The 22,907-nt window shown below is 54.1% G+C and overlaps 2 protein-coding genes across 2 annotated transcripts; both read left to right on the top strand.

The window, feature by feature from the left end:
* Positions 1-3,241: 3,241 nt before the first annotated feature.
* MIF (macrophage migration inhibitory factor) lies at positions 3,242-4,708 on the top strand. Its single transcript, XM_053279174.1, has 3 exons — positions 3,242-3,702; positions 4,194-4,366; positions 4,500-4,708. Exons 1-3 carry the CDS (start codon positions 3,595-3,597, stop codon positions 4,564-4,566), a joined length of 348 nt encoding a protein of 115 aa, XP_053135149.1. The 5' UTR covers positions 3,242-3,594; the 3' UTR covers positions 4,567-4,708.
* Positions 4,709-7,561: 2,853 nt separating this feature from the next.
* Positions 7,562-20,158, top strand: DDX51 (DEAD-box helicase 51). Its single transcript, XM_053279067.1, has 16 exons — positions 7,562-7,690; positions 8,323-8,624; positions 9,421-9,605; positions 10,315-10,465; positions 10,699-10,844; positions 11,546-11,617; positions 12,399-12,505; positions 13,498-13,606; positions 14,261-14,406; positions 15,003-15,198; positions 16,164-16,279; positions 16,364-16,480; positions 17,533-17,634; positions 17,783-17,846; positions 19,212-19,346; positions 19,649-20,158. Exons 1-16 carry the CDS (start codon positions 7,659-7,661, stop codon positions 19,673-19,675), a joined length of 2,007 nt encoding a protein of 668 aa, XP_053135042.1. The 5' UTR covers positions 7,562-7,658; the 3' UTR covers positions 19,676-20,158.
* The last annotated feature ends 2,749 nt before the right edge of the window (positions 20,159-22,907 follow it).

Below are 22,907 nucleotides of genomic sequence, written 5' to 3'. Positions count from 1 at the left end.
GGTCATTTTTGTTCTTTGTACACGGAATAAATGCCACACGGAGGGCAAGTCTTATTGGAAAGCGGCTTCTTCATTGCAAAGATAGCAATATCGGAGAGGGGAGGTTCTGGGCCAGAAGTGGCGATCCAGTTGTGTGGCATCAAGCATGAATTGTCGCCATCCCTCCCCAGGGTTTCCTGGGCAGGTGCGGCTTCCATGGCAGCCTCTCCCAGACGTCTCCGAAGACTCGGCCCCAAAGCCCGGATCTCTTCCTCCGAGGAACTGGTCTCTTAGCACACAAAGCTTCTGAGGCCAGCATCAGCCATGGGCAGAAGGGAAACCTTTGCAGGAGCAGAGGGGAAATGTTGTTTACTGGAGTCTGGGTTTGTTCTTGGCTTTTTTCTCTGACTGCACAAGAAGCCGGTGAAGCCTCTCCCAATCCTCAGTATGTGAGAACCCCCCCAAAGGGGAAAAAAAAAAACCATAACAGAGGGAAGAGAAAATGGGAATTGAGGAGCTGAAATAGAAAGGGTCTGAGCTGTGTGTGGACTGCCTTTGCCCAAGGGGGAAGAAGTTCATAGGAACCTAGGAAGCTGCTAGATACGGAGTCAGACTCTTGGTCTATCCAGCTCAGTATCATCTTCACAGGCTGGCATGCCTGGTACCACAAGACCAGCTCTGCTGCACATCATAAGGGATGTTGGGACCTGGCCAGGGAGCAGGAGGCGCGGAGTGCAAAGGGCCAAATATGATTGGAGGCAGTTGCAGTTTATGCTCAGGTGGGCTGTTCCTTTAGAAACAGCAGAGAGGTCGATCAATGGCTACTAGTCCGAGGGCTAGAAGCCGCCTCCAGCCTCAGAGGCATGACGCCTCTGAATCCCAGTTGCAGGGGAGCAACCGCAGGAGAGAGGGCATGCCCCTTTCAACTCCTGCCTGTGGGTTCCCCAGAGGCATCTGGTGGGCCACTGTGGAGAACAGGATGCTGGACTAGATGGGCCTTCTTGGGCCTGATCCAGCAGGGCTGTTCTTATGTTTTCTTAGCCCCTCAACCCCAGTCGCCCTTTGCCTTGAGCATCAGGTCAATGACTCTTCCCAGATTTCCTGCTTGTGGAGAAAAATGGCTGTTGGCCTTGGAGAAAACAGCCGAGGGTTGCTGCCCATGTGGACTACGATGGCCAGCTAGGAGGAGACCAAGGCAATGCTATGCTGGCCCTGTCTGCACAGTGGCTGGTGCTGGGTGGGGTCTCCTTTATTGTAAACTTCCCAGAGATGAAAGTTTGGGGCGGTGTACAGATTTGATAAAATAAAATAATAAATCAATAAAGGACTATCCATTCTGGACCTCCTCCTCCATCGGAGAGAAAGAGGAGAGGAAAGCTGGTCTTGTGGTAGCAAGCATGACTTGTCCCCTTAGCTAAGCAGGGTCTACCCATGTGAATGGGAGACTTGATGTGTAAGCACTGGAAGAGATTCCCCTCAGAGATGAAGCCGCTCTGGGAAGAGCATCTAGGTTCCAAGTTCCCTCCCGGGCAGCATCTCCCAGAGAGGGCTGAGAGAGATTCCTGCCTGCAACCTTGGAGAAGCCGCTGCCAGTCTGGGTAGACAATACTGAGCAAGAAGAAGCAATCGTCTGACTCAATATGTGGCAGCTGCCTATGTTCCTAGCCTTCAAGGGTATCTCCGGACACAGGTGACGAGGAGTGCATAGAGCAGCTGTTCAAACTTTCCACCCATGTGGAAACAGGACAGGATCAGGAGGGGAGCGAATTCCCTTCCCACGGACAACCCGCCCCGCCGTGCCCGAGGGAGCTGGTGGCATGCCTGGCCAGCTTGTTGGTCTTTCTCCAGTGCCAACAAAGGCCGCCTTCCTCTTTGGCTCTGCCTCGTCATGCAGAAAGTCGGGATTAAGCCCTCCTTGTTGAAACGGCGCCTGTTGCTTTAGGAGGAGGCATGAAGTGGGTCGCCTCCCCTCTGCCTCACGCAACCCCAGAAGCCGGCGAGAGGCCAGCCTGTGCTCGAAAGCCCCACAGGCTGTGGGCAAAAGTCTCCGAGAAGGGGCCCACTTCCCAAGGGAAGCTGGCAATGGTGTGTGTGGGCAAGTCAGCCAGTGTGGGGGCACCTTCCAGCTAATTCTAATGCACGGGGCCCCTCCAAAGATTGAGGCCCGGGACAGCAACCCTGCTTGCCCTACGCTTGGGTGTATGTGGGGAGATCCCACCATGCTGGGGCCCAGGGGTCTCTGGAAGGAGGGCAGCTACTCCCCCAGACTGAGCCAGCCCCACTGAATTCAGTGTGTGGGGCTTACTCCCAAGTAAGTGAGGCTAGCATTGCAGCTGTGGACGCCCCTGTGGACTCCATGGCTGGGGAGAATCGGGCAGTTCCTCAGCATATCCTTTGGGACGATGACCTCTCCTCTTCAGTCACTGCCAACGTGGGTCTTTCCTAGCCCCCCATGGTGGCTACTGAAGAAAACCATCTTCTAGGGAGAAGGGGCGGGGCTTCACAGCCCTACGCCCCTCCTTTCCTTGGAGGAAGAGACAGGGACAGAAAAGACACGCTCGCTCGCTCAATAAACAAACGAATAGGCTTCATGCGCAGCTAAAGGGACGCTCCCGGGTCTCGGTCCTCCCTGCCATCTCTTGGGCAGGCTGTCAGTTCACAGGCAGGCACGCGAAGGGCAACGGGGGCCCTTGCGCACCCCAGGCTGAAGCCGGACCTCTTTGGCCTGGGGCCGGGGGCCAGCCCGCCTCCGTCCAGCTCCCTCCCCCGCTCCCGCTCGCCATGCAAACAGTTGTTCTTGCACATTCCGGGCACGGAGCGGTTCCCATCCCGCGTGGCTGGCGACGCAGCTCAGCCGTAAAGGCCCCAAGACAAATATTGACTCTGCAGTGCGGGGTGAGCCCGGGTCGTGGCCACTGCGCGGGGACCCTCCCTCATGGCACGGGGTGGCTTTTCTGCGGGTGGGGGGGATGGTCGTCGGGATGGGGGGGGACACACGTGTCAGCTCCTGATGCGCCCCCAGCTTGGCCACTGGCCCCGACGCCGCGCCGGATCCGAGGCGTAAGTCCCTCCCCGCCCCCAGCCTGCGCCCTCCTCCTCCTCCCTTTCGCCATCCGCGGGGGCGCGCGCAGCCAGGCGGCCGGCCATTCGCGACGTGCAGCCGAGCCAGGCAGGCGCCAGCCGGGGGGGGGGGGCGGGCGAGGCTGCAAAATGCAAAGCGAGCCCGGCAGGGCAGACGGAGCGGGAAGAGGCCGGCGGGGAAAGCGCCACAGTGGGGCCGCCGCTGTCCCCTTCCCCTCTGCCGGGTGAGGCCCTTGGCTTGGCTCGGCGGGCGGGCCCGATCCCGCGTTCCTTGTTGCCTGGTTGCGCGGGGTCCCGGCTGCGTCCACGTGGGTTGCTGCTGCTGGGTGCTGGTCCTTTAAGAGCGCGCTCCCGCGGCAGGGGAGGCGGGGCCCCGCCGGCTACAAAGCGGGGCAGCGCTGGGCGCTGCAGCTCCATTTTGCACGCGGAAGGTAGGCGTGGAGGCACGCACGTAACACCAGCAGCAGCACCCGCAAGGCAGCCCGGGGCGCGCTCCTTCTCGTTCTCCCTCTCCATCGCCTTCCCGCCGCCAAGATGCCCATGTTCCTGGTGAACACCAACGTCAGCCGCGACGCCGTGCCCGAGAGCCTGCCCGGGGAGCTGACCCAGCAGCTGGCCAAAGCCACCGGCAAGCCTGCCCAGGTGAGGGTGGGCGCGGCGCGGGGTGGGAGGCGCAGGGACCGGGCTTGCAGGCGGCGGCGAGCCCGCCCAGCCGCTCCCGCGAGCCGCCGGCCTTCTCCCTGCTAGAGTGCCACCAGGACCCGATTCACCCGCCTCTCCCCGCCGAGCAAGGACTCCCCGCCTCGGTCCCCGTCATGGGTCCCCAACTCTGGACGCGCATGTAAAGCTCTGTCTGGCCTCGCGGCTGCTGGGCAGGGAAGGCGCTCTGCACGTGCTCGGGAGAGCTCTGCCGGGAAGAGGCGCCGCCCGCAGCCTCGGGAGGGAGGGAAAGGCATCCGGGCCATCATTGATCGCGCAAAAGCGATGCGGTGCCGCCTCTCTAGAGCGAAGCGCTCGGGCTCGGCCGCCGGGGCTTGGAGACGGGGCTGGGACCCCCGGGCGGGAGGGGGAAGCGAAGCCGAGGTGATGGGTCCCGAGAGCTGAAGCGTGTCCGCGCCCTTCCTTCCCCGCAGTACATCGCCATCCACATCGTGGCGGACCAGCTGATGTACTTCGGGGGCTCTTCGGATCCCTGCGCCCTCTGCAGCCTGCACAGCATCGGCAAGATCGGCGGGCAGCAGAACAAGACCTACACCAAGCTCCTCTGCGACCTCCTCACCAAGCACCTGCACATCCCCGCGGACAGGTGAGCTAGTGGGCGGGCGGCGGGAGGTAGTCTGGGAGGGAGGGAGGGAGGGAGGGGGTGGCCGGCCCGCCCTGGTGCGTGTGCGCATGTGCATGTCCGCGCCCTCGGCCTCACCCTGCGCTTTGCTTTCCAGGGTCTACATCAACTACTACGACATGAATGCGGCCAATGTGGGCTGGAATGGCTCCACCTTTGCTTAGTGGGCTTCCTCGTGAGCAGGGGGCCCACCCCCCTCGCCTCCCTCTTGGATGGATCACGGTTGCCTCTTCACCCACCCACCCTGCCGTTGCCGCTGTAACATTCCTTTGTAGAAATGGAAAACAAATAAACCCATAGAAAGAAGCTGTGTGGGACCTGTGTCAACTGTGGGCTGGGTTGGGGGGCTGCCATGTACAGCTGGGGGCAGAGCAATGTCTGGGAGTGGGGCGGGCAGGCGGGCAGGGCTGGTGTCCAGGGCTGGGAGTGCAGCTATTCCCACCCCTGCCATTCCGGGGTGTGTGTGTGTGTGTGTGGCATTGTTGACTGCATTGACCGGGTTTCCTCCTGCAAGAGGCCCCAGACCCCAGCTGGATGCAAGAGCAACTCGGTGGGTTTCTCCCAGTGTAAATGTCACAGGAAACCACCTTAAGTGGCGCAGCGGGGAAATGCTTGACTAACAAGCAGGAGGTTGCCGGTTCGAATCCCCGCTGGTACTCTATCGGGCAGCAGCAATATCGGAAGATGCTGAAAGGCCTCATCTCATATTGGACAGGAGGAGGCAATGATCAATTTCTCCTGTATTCTACCAAACACAACCACAGGGCCCTGTAGGCACCAGGAGTCGAAATTGACTTGACGGCACACTTTACCTATAAATGTCAGCTCATTTGCCTTGTTGCCAGGGATGTACAGGGAGGGGGTGTCGGTGTTCCCTGTGCTGTATCTATTGGCACCCCCAGCTTCAGTAACCACTGGCTGGGGAGGCTAGGAGTTGTAGTCAATATTTGGGAATCCCTATTACGGGGAACCCTACTGTCAAGGCCTTCCTCAATGTAGGGTATGGTGCAAATGCTCCCACAATCTTACTCTGGTGTAAATGAAAGATGCCTCTCCCTTCACCAACTTGCACTGACTCATGCTTGTTGCAGCTGGAAGCCCCCTGCCACACAACAGAGACACTCCTAGTTTGTGATTCACTATTGCGCCCCCCCGCCTGCCCAAGCCAGAAACAGCCCCGGTGGAGTGGCTAAACGTTGTCAAAGTTGGCTAGCATAAGCTTAAAAAAACCCCAACCGCCGTGATTTGTCATAGGGGCAAACTGCTCTTGGCCTGTAAAAGCTAGAGATGGTCCTGGGGTGGTGGACTACCATGGAAGCTGGTCTTGGGGTAGCCAGCATGACTTGTCCCCTTAGCTAAGCAGGGTCTGCCCTGGTTGCATATGAATGGGAGTCAGATGCGTGAGCACTGGAAGCTCTTCCCTTTAGGGGATGGTTCCCCTTGGGGAACAGTGGTCCCTCTAGTTTTTTCCCCATCTCTGTGCAGAATGTTCTGGGCGGCAGTATCAAGGCAGTGTGTGCACACCTGCACTCAGAATGGGGTCTTCCTGATTCAACCTGAGCGGGATCTAAAGTCTAATGGCTTTCAGTGTGGTGTTCTTTGATTGTCCTGAGCAGTGGTCAAATTTGCAATGGTGTTTTAAAAACTTTAGGAAGTTTTAGATATAAAAAATTGAATGGAAAAGAAAATTGGCAGGAATGTCCTCCAAAGATAATTTCATGGAGGGGGTACAACAATTTGTTCATACTCCCTGACACTTTGTGCAAAAAAGACCGCAGTTTTATCCGAATCATTTGGGGGGAGGGATAAAAAGGGATAACATAGTAAAAGCTGTTGGTACCACAGTGCTATTACTGACTTTCCATCTTGGGAGTGGACATAGCCAAAAACCACTCAAGCATTTGTGCTCTGAGAAGGTACTACTGATGGCAAAACCGTGGGCCTGGATCATGGATTAAGAAGTACTCCTTGAAAAGCTTGCGAGGGTCAGGTTGATCCCTCCATGGTGGGCCAAAATTCATGACTACATGCAACTCCATGGCGATCTCAACCCAGAGGGGCAGCCCTGGAGGGCAGGAGGGGGAAAGGATGCAGTGGGGCACTTTCAGTCCTGGCTGCTTCCAGTTAGGGGTGGGAAAGATTCCTGCATGAATCCTTGGAGAGCTGCTGCTAGTCCGTGTAGGCAATACTGGTCTAGAAAGACCAGAGGTATGACACACAGCAGCTTTCTGTTAGCCTCCCCAGCCCCCACCTTAAGAGGTAGGGTTTTTGCTTTGGCCAAGTGCTGGGGCGTGGCTGCTGGCCTTTAGGCACTAGCACACCACAGCTCACCTACAAGGAGCATGCTTCCAAAGAGCTGCAGCTCTGTCTCCATACCCAACCTCCCTCCATCAGAGCATCTGCAAAGTCATGGCTCCTCTAGGGAGCTGTTGCTCCTTTTTCCATGACCACAGACAGCCCTGTGTGGTGGGCTAGTTTGAAAACCCACTTTCCATGCTGTGTGGGCATCTGCCTGGATTTCAGCCGTTTCCCCCAAAGCAGGGTGTCCTCCAAGTTTCCAACCTCAGATGCACCTTACAACAGGGTGGCACAGCTTCGTGGTCTGCCAGCTGTTGGACTACAACTCCCATCATCCTCAGCCACTGTGGCCAATAAGGAAGGTGGGAGTTGTAGTCCATCTGCAGGACGGCCGAAGTTGTGCAGCCCTGCCAAAGAATGTACATCTCATAAAGCAGGGTTTTTAATCTCGCTGGGACTACAACTGCCACCATCCCGTGCCCACCGTGGCTGAGGAGGATGATGGGAGCTGTAGTCCACCCACATCTGGTTACCCAAGTTTGAGGAACCCTGTCAAGAAGGAGAAGCCAGTAGGGTACCCTTCCGCAGAAAAGCCCTCTGCACATGCACAAAGGAAGCCTCCCTTCCCGTGCGGCTCTCTTGGCAGGTCACAGAGCACTCCCCAACCATAGAGGCGACGGAAAGTGAAGACCTAGAACTGCCCTGCCCGGCCCGAGCGCCTTTTCCAGGAACTTCCGGGATTTGCTTACGTCACGCCATATTTGAATAAGGGGCGGGGTTCAAAGGTCAGACAATCGCGGGGGTGGGCGGGGTCGACATTTAGGCCGACCAAATCAGAGCTTGAAACGTAATTTTTCAGCGCCGGTGCTCCTGCTGATGTTATCATTCTACGCTAGAATCTCTTTACGTCATCGCTCGGCGCCGGGGTTTCTATGGCGTCATTGCGCTGCGCCGAGGCATGGTGGGGATGGAGCTTTTCGTCGTCCAGCGGTGAGTTGCGGCATCCTTCGCCGTTCCCCCGGTTTGGGGTGGGCTATGCAGTCCCCGCGGGGCAGAGCCTCTGCCCCGAGCGGCGCGCTGAGTTCAGCGTAGCTCTTTCTAGTGTAGCTGCCCTGGGATGGCACTGCAGTCTTGCTGTCCACGAGCGACTGTATTCCTGAGTTGATCAAAGCATTCCTCTTATTTCTGGCATGGCAGCTTCAAGTATAAATGTTCTTGAGGGGAAATGATGGTTATCCAGTGTTGAAACACGCAATCAATAACAGTGCTTCTAAAGCATTCTTGATTTTTAATTTTGGGGTGTGTGTGTGTGTCTTATATTTGGAAATTCCTGTAGCATTGCTGTCCCTCCTTACTGCCTTGCAGCTCCCTGTGATGATTGAAATGCATCCCTACATAGGAAGCTGCCATATACTGAGTCAGACCCTTGGTCTATCTAGCTCAGTATTGTCTGCCCAGACTGGCAGCAGCTTCTCCAAGGTTGCAGGCAGGAATCTCTCTCCCAGCCCTCTCTTGGAGATGCTGCCAGGGAAGGAATCTGGGACCTGCATGCAAGTGTGCAGATGCTCTTTTTGTGGACTTCACATAATTCAAGGGTTTGTCTCCTTTGTGCGTTCCTTTAGGTATGATGCTGGCGAAGAGGCGGCTGCCGGAGACCAGGCGCGGCTGCTCCTGCAGCGGCTGCAGGAGAGGGCCAGAGCCCGGCAGCGGCAGAACGAGCAGCAGGAGTCGTCTGCAGAGCCAGGGAGGGATGGAGGCGAGCCCAGCTCTGCGGAGGAGAAGGTCCGGAAGAGGAGGCCGGTGGAGGGTGCTGCTGGAGGAGAAGCCCCAAGGAAGCGGCGGAAGGGGCTGGGCACTGGTGGGGAGAAGAGTTCGGGGAATGCCTGTCCGGGAATTGGAGGACAAGCCCAAAGGGCAGCAGTAGGTGAGAGTAAAGCCAGCAGCAGGCGTAGGGCTGCCTTTGAGATGCTAGGATTGGGCTTTCTTGTAGCCTTTCCCTGAAGTAGGTTGCTGAGGGCCACTTTCTCTAGACAGGAGGGCCGAGTCGAAGAGTAGTCCACACTTTCTGGTTTGGCCCTGGCTTTGCACAGCAGCAGCTGAGAGGAGGTGTAGGCTGCTCACCTGAATGGTATAGGGTGGGAGACTGCACCTACAAGGTTCCTGAGTAGGGTTTGCTGCATCCTTGATGCTGTCTACTTAGCAAAGCTGCTGTTGTGGGATTCATGCGTCGTCTTAATCCACCTTGCGTTGTTTGCATGAGCAGCTGTTGGCTGGTGTGTCTCTCTCGCAGATCCTAGTAATTCTAATGTTAGTTGCTAGGTGCCTGCTTGGCTTTCATTCCCAGCTCTTTGAGGGCTGGTAGAGTAAACCTTCCATGCCCACACTGCTTTTTTTTTTTTTTAGCCCTTCCTGTACAACAGGGCTGCAAAACTTCTGCCTTCCAGCTGTTATTGGTCTGCAGCTCCCATCAACTCCAGCAACAGTGGCCAGTAAATCAGGGATGATGGGAGTTATAGTCAACATCTTCAGGAAGGCTGAAGTTGTGCAGTCCTGCTGAATGAGGACCTGGCAGCACAGCTTGGGGCCAGCTAATCCTGCTCCCTCCAGCTTCTTCTCTGATATCTGAGGCTTCACACCTGCGGCATAAGAGACCTGAGGTTGCTGTGAGTGACTTCTTATCTTAAATACCCATCAGTTGTCTTGTCTTTGTTTATCACCAGAAAGTGAAAGTGATCTGCAGAGTTGTTTGGACAGCAGAGGTCCAGCAGTGGATGACGAAGAGAGCGGCTCTGAAATTAGAGCCACAGAGAGTCAAGGCGGAGAGGAGCTGGCATTGAATCTGAAGCCAACTCCACCTTCTAGCATGATGGTTCTTGGTGGCTATAACCGAAAGGCAGTGCAGCAGGTATTCAGTGGCTAGAGCTGGTGATCGGTATGCATAACACTCCAGCACATGATGTATGATGTGGAAATAATTTGCACTGATACTGACAATGTTTCACTTTTAGCTAAAATGTTGAGGATCTGATTGCTAATTGAGTATGCTTAGTCATTAAAGTCCCAACTTAATCCTCTTAAGTAATCTCTTCTATCTGTGATCACTACTTTCCCTTCTTTTTATACAATTGGGGCCATATCGTGTTTCTCTTATATGTGGGGGGGTGGGGGTGGGATCTATTAATGAACAAATCTTGAAACTCAAATTCTCAGCTGTGGAACTATGGAAGCATCTATCTTCAAGCCAGTGACCACCTTTGTGGCTCTTTGCCTGCTGTAGCTGACAAAGGGGACACAGATCTGCATACAGTTTTCTGGAGTAGTGATAGCCACTAGATCCGATGGCTTTAAAAGGGCTGTGGACATATCCATGGAGGGCAAGATCTATTAATAGCTACTAGTCTTGAAGGCCTCTGAATACCAGCTGCAGGGGAGCAACAGCAGGAGAGAGGGCATGCCCTCATGTCCTTGTGGGCTTCCCAGAGGCATCTGGCGGGCCACAGTAGGAAACAAAATGCTGGACTAATTAGGCTGTAAGTGGATCCAGCAGGGCTGTTTTTATCTTCTTATGAGTGCAACCACATTTTCAACATTTAGGTTGTGCATATAACTTTCAGGTACAGCCTTTTCTGCCCCAGTGGCTTGCCCAACCCAACCTGGTTCAGAGGCGCATCAGAGAGAACCTGATTCCACTCCAGGATGTCCCAGAAATCCACCCTAGGCTGACAAAGAAACTGCAAGCCAATGGAATAGAGTCCTTATTTCCAGGTATCCTAAGAACAGGGCTGGTTCTGTAACAATAAAACCTCATGTTTCATGTCTTGTTGCATATTAAAGCTGCATTTAGTCGATGTGGCCACAATTGCTATCTCCAGTTTCAGAAGCAGGATGCTACCTCCCAATCCCAGTTACAGGGGTAGCAATGGAGAGGGGGGCGGGCACGCCTTCATCTCGGTCTCCATCACAGTTTTTAGAAAGTGTGTGTGTTCTCTGTTTTCTAGTTCAAGTGGAAGTGATTCCAGCCATCTTGGAGAGTGTGTCCGGTGGCTTTTTGACTGGGAGGGGTGGCTACCAGCCGAGTGATATCTGCGTGTCGGCCCCTACAGGTAGCGGTAAAACGCTAGCCTTTGTCATTCCTGTGGTACAGGTGAGCTTTTGAAGAACGTGTGTGTGTGTGTGTGTGTGTGTGCGCTGTGCCAAAGTGACCCCAAGGTCTGCAACCAGAACAAAATGTTATAGCAGGCCTTGACAATTTTGCTTTGGATCTAGGAGCCAGCCCCGTAACTTAGGAGCTAAACAGTGGCCACTTGACAAAATTACTGGACTGAGTCTCGGATATTGTGGAGGGGAAGGCTCAGTGTTTTTCTCTTCCCCCCCCTCATGAAGTAACGTAAATGGCTCAGTGGGGAAGTAAGTTGCCTAGCGAGCAAGAGGTTGCCGGTATGTTTCCCAGACTATGGGAAACACCTATATTGGGCAGCAGTGATATAGGAAGATGCTGAAAGGCATCATCTCATACTGTGTGGGAGGAGGCAATGGTCAACCCCTCCTGTATTCTACCAAAGACAATCACAGGGTTCTGTGGGCGCCAGGAGTCGACACCGACTCGACAGTGCAACTTTACTTTTTACTTAAAACAGAAACAAGGCTGCCTGGGTCAAATAAAGATAATAGCTCTAATTAAATAATAATATTAATAAAATAATAACTCTCCCTCTGAATTTTCTAGTCGAGGCGCTACAGTTGAATTTCCAGGTGCCATGATGTCTGTCTCTGTATTGCTTCCACCCAGACTGAGAACACAGAGGCTCTAGGTTGTTTCTCACCTTCCGACTCTTGTCTTGGCAGGCCTTGCTGGAACGGGTCGTGTGCAATGTGTGGGCACTGGCAGTCCTGCCCACCAAAGAGCTAGCCCAACAGGTATGTTCTGGCCTCTGTGGTGAATCTGTCCTAGTCAAGGGAGGCTCTCCTCTGACCTGCTGTTCTGTCACACCTGGCAAGAACTTGAGTGTGACTTGGAGCCATGGTGACACCCCACCTTCATCCCCGTCTGGGTGTGTGACTGACTCGAGTGATGTCGGTGCAGGCTGGTTGGGGCGGGGGGCACTCCCTTGGGGAGAGGCAAGGAGTCTTTAGTGCTGGGAAAGGTGGGAGAAGAAGGAAGAGTTTAAATTCCCTGCTTTGGGACCTGACTCAGAGTGTGTCGGCTTCACACTAGTTGGGAAACACTGATCTGGTGAAACTGATTGGTGGAGATTCAGGCCAAACAAGATTCCTCCTTCACACCACACAGAATTTATGGCACGTATGGAGTTTCACGAGAGGTGGGTTGATGGCTTAAACTACTTTGAACGGGGATTGGACAGATTAATGGCGGAAGAGGAGCGGTTTATCAGTGGCTATTAGTCAGGCTGGCTGTGTGAAGCCTCCAGGTTCAGGAGCAGTCTAACTTGGGGATACACAGACAGACAAGAGCTCCTGCCTTGCTCTTGGGCTTCCTGGAGGCATGGCCATGTCTCTGCTTAGCAGTCTTTCTGCTACTGCTACCGTTTCTCAGATGGGCAGCTGTTCTTCCTGGCAGGGACTGCTTTTTTCCCCTTGCTGTCTTGTGGCCAGCTGGAGTGTTGTGTCTTGAATGAGATGCTCTCCGGGGCGCCTCCCAGTCTTTGGTTCTCTGTTTCTGTCCCCCTCCTCTCCGTAGGTGACGAAAGTCTTCAACATTTATACGGATGGGACAGGGTTGAAAGTGGTCCAGCTGACAGGACAGAAATCCTTTGCGAAGGAGCAGGAGTCCCTTGTGGAGAAAACGTAAGCGGCTCCCTTCTTCGGCTTCTTGTGTGTGCATAATCCCGGCGGGGGTCGTGGCCCATTCGCTTGGTGGGCCCTCTATGGCGGGGTTTTCCATCCCAAGCGATGGGCTTCCCCTGGGCTTCCCCTGCTGCTCCTGCAGATTGTCGGGATGTACCTGTGACTCGGTACAAGGCAGCTTCATATGGTTGTGGGCCACTGACTCAGTTGGCAGCCGCTTATAATGGGGCCCGTAGCTCAGTGATGGAGTCCCTGCTCTAGCCACAGGAGGTCCCCGGTGCCATTGGCAGGAAGGGTGAAGGGAGACCTTCCTTACGAGGCAAGGCTACAGCATCTGGGGCTCTTTACTTTGGAAAGGAGGCAGCGAAGGGGAGACACGATCAAAGTGTATAAAATCATGCATGGTGTGAAGAAAGTGGAGAGAGAGAAATTCTTCTCCCTCTCGCCCAACACTAGAACCAGAGGTCACCCCATGAAACTGAAGGTCAGGAAATTTAGGACCGACAAGAGGAAGGACTTTTATACCCGGTGCATAATTAATCTATGGAATTCTTTGCCAGGGGATGTGGTGACGGCCACCAGCTTGGATGGCTTTAAAAGGGGCTTAGACAGGTTCATGGAAGACAGGTCTATCAACGGCGACTAGTCTGAGGGCTGTAGGCCACCCCCAGCCTCAGAGGCAAGATGCTTCTGAGTACCAGTTGCAGGGGAGCAAAAGCAGGGGAGAGGGCCTGCCTTCATCTCTTGCCTGTGGGCTTCCAGTGGCATCTGGTGGGCCACTGTGTGGGAAACAGGATGCTGGACTAGATGGGGCTTCTTGGGCCTGATCCAGCAGGGCTGTTCTTATGAGACCTTGGAAAGCAGCTGCTGTTGTTCCTTGTGGACAAGACTGAACTGGATGGATCAAAGGTCTGACTCTGTATAAGGCAGCTTTTGGTGTCCTCCTGTGAGCGAGCTCCTCCTCCTCACGGTCTCTGGGCTTTCCCTTCCAGGCTGACCGGATTCCGCAGTCTGGCGGACATTGTGGTGGCTACCCCCGGGCGCCTGGTAGACCATCTCCAGCAGACCCCCCAGTTCAGCCTGCGAGAGCTTCGCTTCCTGGTGAGAGAGAAACCAGCTGGCCTTCCTGCGCTGTGCAGGATGATCCCAACCCCCACCATGTCTCGGGCTGCAGATGAGTCCCTGGCTGGTGTTGCCGGGTCCACTTGCTGGGGAAGGACTCCTTCATTCCCGTGTTCAGCTTTCTAGTCCTCTGTGCCCCAGAGATTGGAACGAAGTAGATGGGAGCTAAAAATAAAAAATAAAAATCCCCATCCCCACCTATGCTAAAAGCCAGCCATGCAAAAGTGACTTCTGGGGTTTGCAAGGAATGCTTGGCTTGGGGGAGCCCAAGGGGAAGAGACCCATAGTTGTGGGGCAGCCCCCAAGAACAGTTCCTTTGCTGCATGTCCTAAAGGGAGTGGTCCTGGGTTTCACATCTCCAGGAGAATTCAGCTGGAGCCGCGTGTCCCATGCAAGGCTGAATTTCCGCCTACTTGTTAAAGTATCTCTGTCCTCCCCCTCTGGGGAGCGGGGCAGATGCAGGCCCTACTGCCACACCCTGCCCTGGCCTGGGAGTACTGGTTGTGTGGCTGCTAATCCAGGTAGCATGCAGGTTGGCTGCCAGAGATCAGAGTGGCTGATCCCACGCTCCTTGTCAGCTGAATTTCTCTCTCTCTCTCTCTCTCTCTCCTGCCTGATGGTGTGTGAGTGCAGATCATTGATGAAGCTGACCGCATGATCGACAGCATGCAGCAAGACTGGCTCCGTCAGGTAGTGAAGGCTGTGTACCGAGCAGAAGAGGGCTCTGGACCTGCCGGGCTGTTCAGGAGGGCAGGGCAGGGGCCCCTCACCGCGGCCAGGTGAGCGTGCCAGCATCCGCCCCCCACTACCTGCCCCTGCCCAAACCCTTACAAAGCACTCGGCCGCGGAGGGCCCACCACTTTGCACCTCGAAGCCCAACCCATTCCTCTCAACCTTGAGCACAAGCATAGTTGGGGTCTCCTGGTTTTGCATCCACTCTGTGTGTATAGATCTCAGCAGACGTTGTTGTGGATAACAAATACTTCTCTACCGCTCTTCAACCAAAGTTCCCAAAGCGGTTTACATAGAAAAATAAGCAAGACACAAATAAGGTGGCACCCTGTCCTCAAAGGGCTCACAATCGAAAAAGAAACATAAAGCAGATCCCAGCAACAGCCACTGGAGGGATGCTGTGCTGGGGTTGGATCGGGCCAGTTGCTCTCCCCCTGCTAAATAGAAGAGAATCACCACTTGGAAAGGCGTCTCTTCTCGATAACATTGTGTTGTGTGCCCACAAACCAGGCTCTGAGTCCCGTCCATGCAGCAGGCATGGAAAGGGGATATGTCAAGAGAACCAGAGGCTGGAGCAGCCTTGAGAGTGCTTTGCTTGGCGTTTCCGTCTCTTGATTCCCCCCCGGTGCTTCCTCCTTTCCAGGGCCAGCTGCCCCCAGATCCCTCTGCAGAAGCTCCTCTTTTCAGCCACTCTGACCCGCAACCCGGAGAAGCTGCAGCAGCTGGACCTCTACCGGCCTCGCCTCTTCACGGCAGCGGCCTCCTCCGAGAAGCAGGCCGATGCGGCAGGGGAGCAGCAAGCGGGCGAGAAGAAATACGCCCTCCCGGAGGGGCTCTCGGTAAAAGGCCCAGCGGCTTCTGATGGCACCGTCCATGCGGTGGGGCGGAGAAGGGGCTCGGCCCGGAGTTGGTAGCGGGCACTGGGCCATCCAGGGTGTCCGTGTCCGGATGGCCTTGGTACCCTATCTTGGAGCGGGCCCTGGGCTTCTACGGATATTGCTCCACTTGTGCTTTTCTCGAGAACGTGGCCCTGACGTGGTAGCACCCTTGGGGGGCAGCCTGTGGCTGGAAGAGGGGAGTTCCCCAGGGTTGGTTTCCCAGGAAAGGCAAGGACTGTCCCTGGTGGGGTCGGGGTCTGGGGAAGCAGGCACCGGGCAAGCAAGGACTGGAAGGGGAAATCCGTCCTCTTGGGCAGCAGAATGGTTATGGCTGACCCACAGGGTCATAGGAAGCTGTCTTCTGCTGAGCCAGACCCTGGGTCCATCTAGCTCAGGATCCTCTACACTGACTGGCAGCGGCTTCTCCAAGGTTGCCGGCAGGAGTCTCTCCCAGCCCTACCTGGAGATGCTGCCAGGGACTGAAACGGGGACCTTCTGCATGGCAAGCAGGCAGATGCTCTTTCATTGAGAGATGGCCCCATCCCCTCTAGGCAGCCGCCTTATGCTGAGTCCCTCGAGTCCATTGGTCCACCTTGCTGAGTATCATCTACCCTGACTGGCGGCGGCAGCAGCAGTCAGGCAGGAGTTTCCCCCAGCCCTACCTGGAGATGCTGCCTGGGTTTGAACTTGGGAACTTCTGTATGCAAACAGATACTCTACCCCTGGGTTCCAGCCCCATCCGTGGCTCTGCCCTGTCTCTTAAGGGGAATCCCGTCCAGCAGCCAGTGCTCACAAATAGTCCTCCAAATGCAGACCGAGGTGGGCCCTGCTTAGCAAAGGGGTCCAGTGCATGCTCGCTTCCCCAAGACCAGCTCTTCTCCTCTTTCCCCCTAGTCAAGGCTCTTTTCCTCCTCTGCCTCCCGCAGCAATACTACGTGCCCTGCAGCCTGGCTTCCAAGCCGTTGTTCCTCCTGCACTTCCTCCTGCGCCTGAAATTCACCCGGGTGCTCTGCTTCACCAACAGCAGAGAGACCTCGCACAGGTGAGAGCAGCAGGCTGGGCCACTCGCAGGGGGAAGGTCTGGCGGGACAGAAGCCGACTCTCGGGCTGCCCCTTCTCCCCCCAGGCTCTTCCTGCTGGTCCGGGCCTTTGGCGGCCTGACGGTGGCCGAGTTCTCTTCCAGGCTGAGCCCGAGCAAAAGGAAGCGGACCCTGAAAGAGTTTGAACAGGGGAAGATCCAGCTGTGAGTGTCTCCAGTCCGTCCTCTTTGTTTTTATTTTTGCCTTGCTAATCCAGCTCCAGGATGGAGACAGATCATCCTGGAGAGCATCTATCTATGTGGTTGCTAAGAGTCGACACCGACTTGACGGCACTTCATCCATCCATCCATCCATCCATCCATCCATCCATCCCTCCCTCCCTCCAGCTCCACACACCACAAGCCTGCAAAGTGGCCGGTTCATGGAGGGATATACAGGAGCGCATGGAGTTCTCGTAGGGGCTTCCGCCTTTAGGGTCTCGGTGGTGTATCCCTCACATTTCCCTTGGAGTATAGCTTAGGCTTGTTTTTTATGAATTCCAGAGCTGGGCTTCTTTGCCTGTCCTCTTCCAGATGTTGCTGAATGACAACCCCCCCCCCTTCAATGAATTGTAACTCGGGATGATGGGTTGTAGCAAGAGTAGCAATGAAGAGCTCTGTGTGGGTTCTCACCCTTCTCCTTCATTCATTTAGAGAAATGTTAAGTCAGCCAATAAACAACAAAAAAGAAAAGAATAAAAAGAAACACACATGACCTGGTTATCTAATAACATCAGCTTGGATTCTACTTCCCCATCTCATCTCCTCCTCTCATTTTGTTCTAACCCAATCACAGCTGAGTAAGATATCTACGCATCAATACAGACATCAAAATGGAAAATATAGAACTTTGGCCTTGTTTGCAAAGAAAATCCAACTCTTGGATATGGCGTTGAACATGAACCAAATCATAATGTATAAACGGTTCCCACATTAAAACAAATTTATCCTCTGATTTATTCTTTATGTATGGAGTAAACTTAGCCATTGATGCATATTCCCAAAGTTTAAGTTGCCGGTCTTCTAATGATGGAATTAAATTAACTTTCCAATATAAAGCATAGAGAATCCTAGCAGCAGTTATCATAATCAAGACAGTTCAGTATATTTCACAGGTATATAAGGTATTGTGATATTTAACCAAAAAGATCTGGTAATGAAGGAAAGATTGGTTGCATCCTACCATGACTTGTCTGGGTTCTCCCCCTTCTCAACAGCTTGATCAGCACAGACGCCACGGCCCGAGGGATCGACATTGCTGGAGTGAAATGCATCATCAGCTACGACGCCCCTCAGTTCATCAGGACCTACATTCACCGGTAACTTCCTCCCGAGGGAAGGCAGGAGGGTTCCAGACCGTGAGTGAACTCACGAGCAGCGGCGTCCTGTTCGGGATGGGGCAGGGGAGAGAGGCTGGCCGGAACTGGCAGCTCATCTAAGGGACTGCCTTCTGCTCTCTGACTTCAGGGTGGGGAGAACGGCGCGTGGTGGGAAAGCTGGTCTGGCCTTCACCATGCTGCTGAAACAACAGGTACGTTGTCTGTTTGGGAGAGGGCAGCCGTCGGTCATGTCGGGGGCTTGGTGGTGGCCCAGGGACGAACTGCCCCCACAGCCGTGTGACTTTCCCGGCCATGCCCCTTGTGCCGGCATCAGAGGCACACCATCCTAGGGGCATGGCCAGCGTCGGGCGGGGGGTGCATTCGGTCCCTCGCCTGCCCCCTGCCAGCAAGTAATTTGTTCCCCGGCTGGCAGCTTTTTCTGGGCAAGGGGCCATGCATCACGCTCCTAGCCAGTGAGGCTTCGTTTCCTGGCTGGGTGTGGAACAGGGGGTGAGGGCATGCTGAGGCGGCCCCCTCGGCCCTGGCGGCCTACGGACATGTGTTGCTTCCTTGTCCACTGGTGTCTGTGTCCCTGGTGGCAGTAGTAGCTGTGGATCCCAGTTCTGACCAGAGAGCTGGTCTGCTGGTAGCAGGCATGACTTGTCCCCTTAGCTAAGCAGGGTCCGCCCTGGTTGCATATGAAAGGGAGACTAGAAGTGTGAGCACTGTAAGAGATTCCCCTTAGAGGACGGAGCAAGTTCCCTCCCTCCAAGAGAGGGCTGAGAGAGATTCCTGCCTGCAACCTTGGAGAAGCCGCTGCCAGTCTGTGTAGACAATACTGAGCTAAATGGACCGATGGTCTGACTCAGTATATGGCAGCTCCCTATGTTCTTCCCTCCGCCTAGAAGCAAAGTGAGGAAGTCCGCCCCCCCCCCCCGGTGGCACATGCACTGCTTCTGAGAAGTGCTGGGAACGTCAGGCAAGATTGCCCGCTGGAGGCTGAGAAAACGGAAGAACTATTAAATAAATTAATAATTAATTAAAAAATCAATATTAACATATTTTGCGGGCACAGAAGCTGCATTGTCTGAGCTCTCACAGCCTGGCTCTGCTCCTTGGGCCTCCCAGTTTTCTGTCCAGTCCTCCTTTTGGGGGAACCGTGCTTGTGGGTTGGGGCAGGGCACGGTAAGTCCATAGGCAGCTGCCTTATACTGAGTCAGACCCTTGGTCCGTCTAGCTCAGTCATGCCGACCCTGACTGGCAGCGGCTCTCCGTGGTTCCGGGCAGGAGTCTCCCGGCCTTCCCTGGAGATGCTGCCAGGGAGTGAATGTGGGCCCTTCTGAATGCAAAGCCGGTGCTCTGAGCTACGGGTCCATCCCCTAAGGGGACTCTCTGAGAGTAGACAGCACTCGCCTATAGCCCCCCGTCCCAGTGCAAAGCAGGGCAGACCCTACTCAGCAAAGGGGACAGCTCATGCTCCTTACCACAAGACCGGCTCTCTAAGCCTCGTGTCGATTCTTGGGTCGGGGATACGAGGGAAGAGTGTGGTGCGGCGTCAACTCTCTCATCTTCTCCAGGAACACAGATTCCTGAAAATGCTGAAGCAAGCTGGCCTGCCGGAGCTGGAGCAGCAGCTCGTGAGGAACGAACACATCCGGGCGCTCCTGCCGCAGTATGAGGAAGCCCTGTCGGAGCTCCAGGACATTGTCAAGGTATCTGGAGGGCAGGGTGGGGTGGGAAGAAACCTTCCCTCTCTTTCTTTCGAAGGGTGGCATAGCTCAGTGGAAGAGCATCTGCTGTGGATGCAGAAGGTAAGGTCCCAGGTTCAGTCCCTGGCAGCATCTCCAGCTAGCGCTCCTGCCTGAAACTTTGGAGAGCTGCTGCCAGTCAGTGTAGACAATATTGATCTAGATGGATCAAAAGTCTGACTCGGTCTAAGGCAGCTTCCTCCTTTCCTATAAATTCTTCAGATTCTCCGCTTGCTGGCTTAGCCTCCCTCTCTTTGCCTCCACAGGAAGAGCACGCCAGGCAGCGATCTTGAGGCAGCTAAAGACAATGGCTCTGTGGGTGCCCAGGTGCTGCTGAGAACAAGCAGGGACTAGAACTCAGATTCACGGTTTGGACTTTGCGCGCTTGAATGCACAACATTTCAGAAGCGGGGTCTGAGTTGTGGTGGCTCCCTGAAGTCCGAAGAAGTTGGAGGAGCTTCCGTCCCAATACGGAATCAGCAAGCATAGGTCACGGCAAGGGGAGCAGGGGCAACTCCCAGCCCTACACCAGCGGATCATGGCCCTTTAGCCACATTTGGCTGAGCAAGAGCGGGCTGCTGGTGCCTCCTTGGGAGTAGAGCTCATCCCCCTCACCCTTGTCTGGCATCCTTGTCTGTGGAGAGAGTTAAGTTCAAAAGAGCTGCCCGGCCCAGTGGGGCCTTCAGGCGCTTCTGCTCTTCAGCCAAGCGCTCCGTCTCCAGGCAGGAGAGGTGACCGCCAGGCAGGGTTTCAATAAAGCGGCTTTTGCAAACTGACTTGGGCCAGGTGTGCTCTGTGTGGGGGGGCCTTGAGGTTGGGAGAGGTGGCTAAAATGTGTAAAACTTGACAGTAAAATGACATCATGCCCAGGTAGCAGCAGAACTTGCTTGGTTCCAAAGAGGGTTGGTGTACAAATAAAGACGTGCTGTCAAAATTGACATGACCACAAGAAGCAGACAAAAATCTGTCTCAGACTCAATAGGGCCAATTCCAAATGCATGGCCATCTCCAGAAGAGTATAAAACATTGCCCAAAGATTCCTGAACTTCCCTATCAGCGCAGTCTATATACCACGTGACTTCGCCTGCTCCAAGACAGCCCTCCCTTGCCAGCTTCTTACAACGGGAGAGATGCCAAGGACACTGCATTGTTCCAGATCTTCAGATGTGGCATCTTCCAGTTTTTCTGTCCTCTTCATCTCCATAGGGATATGGGTGACAGAAGGCCTCTTAACAACTCTCGGGGTGCGGGGTGGGCTGGACTTTGAAGCAGTGCACCCTCTTCCCTCTCCTGGCTCAGCAAACCTCGAACGGAATCCCATTGCCTTCTCTGCTGCTCAGCCACCTCCCTCAGAGGCCGGAACTGTTGCCAGGGAGAGGAGAAGCCAATCGGTCTCCTATCCCAGCTGCATTCGGGCAAGGGGGGGGGGAACCCCTCCCCATCCCACAGGGAGCCCAAGCACTCCAACAGGCCGGAGCAGATACACTCGATAACCTGCAAAGGGGGAGGAGAGAGGAACCTGCCTCGGGAAATCCATTAGACGGGAGGATAGCAGGTCACCTTTTTTCTTTTTTGCCTTGCCTTTCTTCTGTCTCTCTCTCTCTCTCTCTCTCCCCCCCCCTTACCTTTTACAGGAAAATGTCTCAAGGTTAGGCTTCTGGAAATGCTTTTTCTTGCAGGCAGCAGTCCACAGCCTGCCTTCACAGCTAGAGTGCAAGAGAGCTCACTCGCCCAGGGACCTGTCCTGTAGTACCTCTGCTTCCGTGATGGAAAGGGGCAGGGGGGATTGGGAGGGCAGGGAAGTGTGCCACTTGGAATATCCCTTGGAAGAGGCATTTGGCATGCCAAGGCTCTGCATACTTTTGCTCCATTTTGGTGCTTAAATTCTCCCAGAGATGACTCCAAAGTGTAACGGATGCTCCTCCCCAATATTTCCCTCTTTCGCTCCCCCATCCACCAGACTGGAACCTGACAGCAAAGTGCCAGACGATACAGCCATAGTATATTATGGTCCTAGAGCTTGAATTATTGTAAAAGATCTGCATTGTTTAAAGAAGCCCCGTTCACTCAATCCTCTATCCCAGAAGAGGCAGCAGATGCCAATGCAGGACTGCTAGGAGGGCGACTCCTCTAGCCTCCCAGGAGCCAGGGTAACCCCTTAGCGCTCTTCCTGGCCAGCACTGGGTTGGATGGGACCATGAGTGCAGGGGATGTGCCGAGTCATTTCCTCTGCAGATTTCAGCTGACCTGGTACTGTGTCTTCACGAGAGAATTACAGGTATAGAACACATGCAAGTGGGAACATACTTGGGTTTATCTTCCTGTTAGCGGAACCTATTTTGTAATCCGCTAGCTCAGACTGTCGCCAATGAGGTGGGTTTGTGCATGCTTCATGTTTTCGTGCTCTACCAGGCTTGTCCAAATCAATTCAAATTTGACTTAGCTTGACTCAAATCTGGCCTATTTATTTATTTATTTAACACATTTGTATACTGCCCAATACGCAAGTCTCTGGGTGGTTTACAAAAACCCAATAAAACAGATTAAAAAATTAAAACAATTAAAATTTAAAAGTGTTAAAACTATTAAAACACAATTAAAACAATATCTAATTAAAAGCCTGGGTGAACAAATGCATCTTGACTGCCTTTTAAAAAGTTGTAAGAGATGGGGAGGCTCTTATTTCAAGAGGACATATGTTCCCAAGCCTCGGGGAGAAGGCCTGTCCCTGAGTAGCCAGCAGACGAGCTGCTGGCAACTGCAGACGAACCTCTCCAGATGATCTCAATAGGTGGCGTGGTTCATAGTGTAGCAAATTTGAATCGAATGATTTGAATTTGAATCTATTCAATGACAATTTAGGGGCATTTTGGCACCTTTTAAAAATCATTCAGGCGCCCTGATTGGTCAAAAAGGTGCCCCTAATAGGTCGAATTAATTTGAATCAAATCGATTTGAATTTGAATCGAATCATCCTGTTTCGGGCCACTTCGATTCAAATCGAATCGAATCTGAAAATTGGATTCATGCACATCCCTACTCTCTACCAGTGGAGAAAGACACAAATGGTCTCCCGGAAAGCCATCTTGCAATTAGTCCTTAAACTCAGTTCCTGAATCCAGCTGAGAACAGTCTTTTTACCGAACAGGTTTAATGTCCAATCAGCTTCAGTCTGACTGAACTCACCAACAAACTCTGAGGAAACAGCAAAACGATGTATTTTGGGGTGGATAACAAAGTTTATTATTAATTAATTTCATCATCATCATCATCATCATTATTACTATTATTGTTAAATGTTACAGATACGGGACAGCTGGCTCGCATCCGGACCCAGTTACTCACGAGTACTCCCGTTGTAATTAATAGACCCATTAGTTTCAATAAACTGCTTGCAAGTAACCGAATTTGTCATTTTCCAAAAGGAAGCAAAACGGATGAGTTTCACGGAGAGTAAATGGGCTTTAACCCCCTTAAGGAACCCAGAAGGACAGAGGAAAAAGGCTTGGGAGAGACAGGCTCCAC

This window comes from Hemicordylus capensis, chromosome 15 (assembly GCF_027244095.1).
Source record: "Hemicordylus capensis ecotype Gifberg chromosome 15, rHemCap1.1.pri, whole genome shotgun sequence".
NCBI lineage: Eukaryota > Metazoa > Chordata > Lepidosauria > Squamata > Cordylidae > Hemicordylus > Hemicordylus capensis.
This window is presented reverse-complemented; position numbering and strand designations above follow the sequence as displayed.